Genomic DNA, 6,784 nt, shown 5'->3' with positions numbered 1-6,784 from the left:
TCAATTATTTCAGCGCTGTGTGAATTGAAATGTGCCACTGTGTTGTAACGTGGACCTATCACATGCAGGCCGGAGACGGATATAGTCCCACTTTTACACATGTCAACGATGGAAAGTAATAGCCATTGGAAAACTGATCTGATCTTTATGTTATAGCAAGGCTGTTGGAAGCTCTGCATATGAGTGATTGTGGAGTCAGTATTACTGTGAGCTTCTTGATAGTTTTCAGTGTGAATGACAGACGCGTCAGAAGCTCTCTCATACAATCATAGTGTCCCATTCAGTGTGTTTTCGGGAATATTCAAATATGGAAAACTTTGTTTCGGAAATATTGATCTTGACAAATGTTGAAGATGACTTGTACATGACTACCAGCTTTACCATGGTCTTTCCTCAACAAGTTTATTTTCTTTGACTGCTCAGGAACTGTAGCGCTCCGCCATGTTGGGATACGAGTCGGAGGTTTGACTGTCTCTGTACCTGTAGCCGTGTTCTAGGCGTGTTCTAGCCGTGTACTAGCCACCTAGCCGTGTATCTATTTATACAGAGTGTTATGCACCAGATACAACCATGTCCAAGACGATGTTACCTTCGTGTATCGTGTATAACTCACCGTATTCATCTCCCTCTAGGGGCCTCGACCACTACGGTGCTGCCGACAAGAGGGCGTCCACCATGCCGTCCCAGGGGTCTCTCTTCACCAACTTTGAGGACGTGCAGGTAGGTGTTGCTGATTCATTTTACTGTTATATACGCTTAGCAATACATTAAATGATAAAATGGCACAGACATACGTGTCCTATACGGTGTGTCGAAGATTCTTCTTGAGGCATCTGGTTCTTTGAAAGGTATGATGACAAGTAAATGACATCTATTGTTCAAGTTATGTCATTTTTACTTTAATTCCCCCGTCAGAACCTCGCTCCCCGATAATACACCCTTAAGACACATTACACGAGACCCGTGAAGTCCCGGGGTAGAATAGGTCTTCAGCAACCCGTGCTTGCCATAAAAGGTGACTATGCTTGTCGTGAGAGACGACTAACGGGATCGGGTGATCAGGCTCGCTGACTTGGTTGATGCATGTCATCGTATACCAATTGCGTGGATCGATGCTCATATTATTAATCACTGGATTGTCTGGTCCAGACTCGATTATTTACAGACCGCCAGCTGTAATAGTGCTGAGAGTGGCGTTAAACAACAAACAAACATACAAACAAACAAACAAACATTACACGATAGGTCAACACGCATTCAGTTCATTACAGGGTATGGAGCTCCCTAAACGTTACGCTACGTAGTTAGAAGTGTGTCGTATAGACTGTGTGCTCATTTTACCTTGTATATCAAAGTGTAGGTTGAAGTGAATTTGTCGATTCCATTTGATAGACACTTTCTTAAAAAGACAGAGAAAAGATTTGTATTGGCCTTAAAACGTTTTATGGTTACTATATCTCACGTTGAATGTTCCATATAAATGTATATTATGCACACGATTATGAAAGGGCGACATACATGGTTTAACTGCAACTGTATTCGAAAGAACGCCGCTCATCACGATTGTAGCGTGCCTGTGTATGGAAGAATGCCTTACATGTTTTATTATATCTGCATTCGATATTGTCATCATTAATTATACCAAAACTAATGTGTAATACTTCACACTGTATAGCAGTTTATTCTTGTATGGCGCACGTAATATCGCACTCCTTATTACAGATTTTCTATGCGTGGCGTGCGTCAAATCTGACATGTTACAAGTTATCTATGCATGACGTACGTCAAAACTCACATGTTACAGCTTATCTATGTGTTGCGTACGTCAAATCACATATACTATTGCAGTCTCTTGTGTGGCGTACGTCAAATCTCAAATTACGGCTCATCTATTCGTGGCATACGTCACATCTGACATATTATTACAGATTATTTGTGTTTAATGTACGTTAAATCTCATGTAGTATTACAGCTATGCGTGGCGTACGTCAATTCTAACATATTATTACAGATTATCTGTGCGTGGCGTACGTCATGTCTGACTTAGTGCTAGAGATTACCCTTATCTGACGTACGTCATATCTCACATAGTATGACAACTTATATGTGTGTAGTGTACGTCAAATCTCACATAGTATTAGAGGTATGCTTGGCGTGCGTCACATTTCACATAGTACTACAGATTACCCTTATATGACGTACGTCATAGTATGACAACTTATATGTGTGTAGTGTACGTTAAATCTCACACAGTATTACAACTATGCGGGCGAACGTCAAATTTCACCTAGTACTACAGATTACCCTATACGACGTACGTCATATCTGACATATTAAAAAAGCTTTTCATATGTGGCATACGTCATATCTGCCTCATTATTACAGTGTTTACGGCATACATAAACACTTGTCACACACAGATGGCCAATACCGCCTTCCCTCCACATCTTCGCACACCTTCTTCCAACCATATGGGGCATACGTCATATCTGCCTCATTATTACAGTGTTTACGGCATACATAAACACTTGTCACATACAGATGGCCAATACCGCCTTCCCTCCACATCTTCGCACACCTTCTTCCAACCATATGGGCTTATACTCGGGGCTGTCAGACGCATTAACTTATCTTCGCTGTTTATATATTCTCTGTCCCTCTTATCTGTTTTATGTCTACGTGTGGTCAACAAAACAAAGAATGGTGAATTATTATGTAGCAAACTGCTGATACATCATACATAGTTCGGAACTCTTACGTAACGTAACGGAGTCTGTGGTATAAAACACGCAGCCCTGATTGAGCTTGACGCAACAACGGTGTGTGTGAGAGTGGGTTGCAATGTGCTTGTGTCGGTGATTGGCAGCTTATATGGGATGGAGCCACCATTAGGTTTGGCATGCTGAAGATGATGAAGTTGACCGAATGAATACATTTTTGCATGACCCTCCATCTGTAATTGAATTTAACAGAGAGATAACACTGTATTTCATCATATTCCTTCATGCCGCAGTGCGGCGCATGCTCTCCACAATAGCCTTTGGTCACATCCCCACCATGGTATTGCAACATCATTTTTGTAGCTGAATGTCTTTTTTATTTCACTTTCTGAAACGTTTTCGATGTACCGTTCAAACCTGTAAGTTAGATTTGACGGTTAATGAGAACAGGTTTTAATTCTTACAGTAATAAATGTGTCCGTACGCGCACACGCACAGACGCACTGGCGCGATGATGCGCACTTACGTATACGACAACACTAACACGGCTCTCACTAACACGCACAAGATTACACATATACACACGATCACGTATAATACAAACGTAAAGATTAAACTATCACTGGCTCCCACGGCTATTTATAAGTGGCTACTTGTCATGCTAGCAGATAACACTCAACCAAACCGGACAATCAAATATGATCTCAAGGAATCATTTGAACAATTGTAGCGGGAGGACACTGGTATCGGTGCTGATTTAATGCCTGTTTACACGCCGCTCTCCATTCCACGTCGTCTTTGAGGAACCATTTGAATACAGGCAACAACATCCTTTCAAATCAAATCAGTCAAGATGCTCAACCAGCTTACGTAAAGTAAGCCAACTAGAGACAGACGGCAATCAATGGTATTGAACATAGAACAAAGAACCCGTCGTCGCAGCACGCAAATCCAGGACAACAGAATTGTCCTCAATTCAATTTCCCCGAGCCAGGGGAAAGCTGGGCAGGTACTGGGCACCACGGAGTCCATGATACCCCCTTTCACATACACGGACAGATAACACACTTTTCCGTTTCAGGCAAATTGTCTGTTTGGGTAATTGTGTCCAATTGAAGACATTCTGTTGCAACTGAAGTCAGCCATGTCTTGCATCATGCTTCTGCCATGATTGTTGTCGCTCTTGTTGACAGCGGTATGAAGAAAATACATAAAAGATTACCACACGCCATGGGAAGGGAGGTTTAGAGATGAAAAGGGAATTCTGTGCGGATTTCGCATCGATTACATCCCGGTTACAGTTGCTTCCTGTGGGATGAGGATGAGATGAAGATTCAGTATCAGTTCTAGGATGGCAGAGATGAAGTTTTAAACTCTTTCACTGTAGCATGTTTCTGTTGTGGCTGCGGTTGGATCTTTACTTTCCGTGTTATTGAACAACGAGCATGTATCAGCGAGTGGGACCGAACAGGGTTGGAGCGCTTCATGACTGAGACCTGTATAGAATTACACGTAATTGTATCAGTAGTACCACTCTTGAAATGGTATTTTGATTGTATACGGAGTTAGTTTACCTTCCAACAGTGACTGTCTGGCTTTATACCACATGATTTTAAGGCCACGTCCGCTGTTGCCCAATTTGTACAGGAGTCCTAGATGGACACGTGTTGTTGGTTTGTTGTTTAACGCCGCACTCAGCAATATTCCAGCTATATGACGGCGGTCTGTAAAAAAACGAGTCTGGACCAGACAACCCCGTGATTAATATCATGAGCATCGATCCACGCAATTGGGATACGATGACATGCATCAACCAAGTCAGCGAGTCTGACCACCCGATCCCGTTAGTCGCCTTTTACGACAAGCATAGTCACCTTTTACGGCAAGCATGGGTTGCTGAAGATCTGTTCTACCCCGGAATCTTCACGGGTCGATGGACACGTGTATTCCACACAGGCACATAGTACAAATCTATTTACGGTGGTTGCAAATATAATTAACAATTCATATTCTAATTAACATAGCATGATACAAAAATTGATACTTTTGAGAGAGCAGGATTATCATTTCCTGACATTATTGATATATACTTTTTGTTAATTAGAATGTACATAATATGACAATCCTAAATACTTACTTAATAAGTCGTACTTTGGACAAACTAACAGAAAATCTTCTAATCTTTAATCACATTTAAATCACATTGCTCGCAAATTCTCAATTCTCTAGCTGCATTTAAATTGTGCTAAGGCTATTCTAAACCTTTTTACAGTTTACACCAAACACGTAGTATTCTGGGGATACATTTGTCTCAAAAAGCTTAAGAGAAAGCTCTTTTAAGAACTACCTCAGTAAGTCAGCCACAATGACAGCGCGTCGTAATACATTTACATCAAGTACAAGACGTCAATATGGCCGACACGATAAACGTGACGAGAAAGACTTCCGAAGTTGTTTTTAAAAGACCTGTTGCGGTTACATGTGTTAATCATCATTGATCAATTGGCCCAACATTCAAATGAGATTATAAAGATATGTCAAATAGATACTATAGTAAATTAATAGATTGATGTAAACTGTCACTGTCATTGTAGACACGGATCGAGGCCATACTACGATAGTTTGGATGTGCATTTCTTCGATTTTGTTCACTTGGCCTAGGATGGGTCGAAGCGAGGATATTCGTAAACGATGATGCAGTACAACTCTCTGACGTTTCCCGATGTATGAAAAGACAGAGAGTTCAAGATTAAAGGGTCTTAATGTTCAGAAACAACGCTTCTGTGTGTATTCGTGATAGGGAATTAACAGGGTTTCCCCAGGAATGTTGAAGTAGTCCGTCGGTGTTTACGTCATGTCAAGAGCACGGTCTCGTGAAAAACGTATGAACGTCAAATTGTGTCATTCATACACTTATGAACGTCAATTTCGCGGTCATGTGACTGACCTCTCACCCAAAAGCCGCATACCGTCTAAACCTCGCATTAGAAGAACATATGAGGTTATATCTCAACATTAGTACAATAACGAAATCTTGGAAAGTATAGATCTAACATTCATATGTATATATGAACATTAATATGGACTGAATATTTGAGGCACAGAACATTTATTTTCTATTTTTATTCTCACTTGATGTGCATTCGGTCTGCCAGTCAGGTATAGAGGGAAGCGAGATATATACCTCGGCTATTGTGGACGTTGCAGAAAACTTTCATCTTCTGGGAAGGGGGTAACAGGGGACACGGGTGGCCCAGCTTACAGGTACTGCAGAGAGTTGCGTCCCTTAGCAGTTCCAGGGTCCGCTGATCGTTGGTTCTAATGACAGATTTGCCATGATTTTGATATTTGCTTGTCAGCACTATATCTGTGCTGATGTGTTTCACCAGGGTAGCAAACGTTTCCGTCATGCATCATTTCTAGGTTCCTTCTCTACTGGAGACTGCATATCGCTATGTTACAGAACCGCTGTTGAATGTATGGTGAATAATACCGACGCCTCAACGTGGTCAGCGTGCACGCTAAAGGCATCGTCCTCGCACCTGCAACGCCAGCCTGCTGTTGTTTGGTCAACGTGCACGCTCAATGCATCATCATCGCACCTGCACCCCTTGCCACATACTCCTATACTCCTACTGTAGTAGATTTACAAACATAGTTGACAAACCTTGGACCTGTACCATGTTAACTGTGGCGGCCCTCGTGCTTCCCGCATGCTAAGAACCCGACTCAGGGATAGAAAGACAATAATTATCCACTCTCTGTGTACTAATGTTTGCAGGGACACGAACAGAGGAGCTCTGGATGTGTGTCCCACTGGAGAGATACTTATCTTTACGGACCCTTCTATGTGACTCCAGAAACCAGATATCAAAGGATCGCGTCTTTTGGCTCCCTGAATTTGACAGTTCTGTATAGATTCACTTTTCAATTACCCAAGAGGCCCTCTATCTACTCCCAGAAAACAAATATAAAGATAAAATTAGTCCGTAGGCACTAGAGGAAGCGTTCGATAAGAAAACATTACATCAAAGTCCGCCTGAGGATCGACGTGCAAGGAACTT

At 41.8% G+C, this 6,784-nt stretch overlaps 1 protein-coding gene across 1 annotated transcript in view; it reads left to right on the top strand.

The window, feature by feature from the left end:
* The first annotated feature begins 570 nt into the window (after positions 1–570).
* The window catches only part of LOC124142693 (short transient receptor potential channel 3-like), a 116,159-nt gene continuing 109,945 nt past the window's right edge, over positions 571–6,784 (top strand). The window contains exon 1 of the mRNA XM_048400985.1: positions 571–720. Coding sequence (XP_048256942.1) covers positions 571–720 — 150 coding nt within the window. The remainder of the gene's footprint in view (positions 721–6,784) is intronic.

The sequence above is a fragment of the Haliotis rufescens genome, unplaced genomic scaffold (assembly GCF_023055435.1).
Source record: "Haliotis rufescens isolate VD_foot unplaced genomic scaffold, xgHalRufe1.0.p SCAF_20, whole genome shotgun sequence".
NCBI classification, from domain to species: domain Eukaryota; kingdom Metazoa; phylum Mollusca; class Gastropoda; order Lepetellida; family Haliotidae; genus Haliotis; species Haliotis rufescens.
This window is presented reverse-complemented; position numbering and strand designations above follow the sequence as displayed.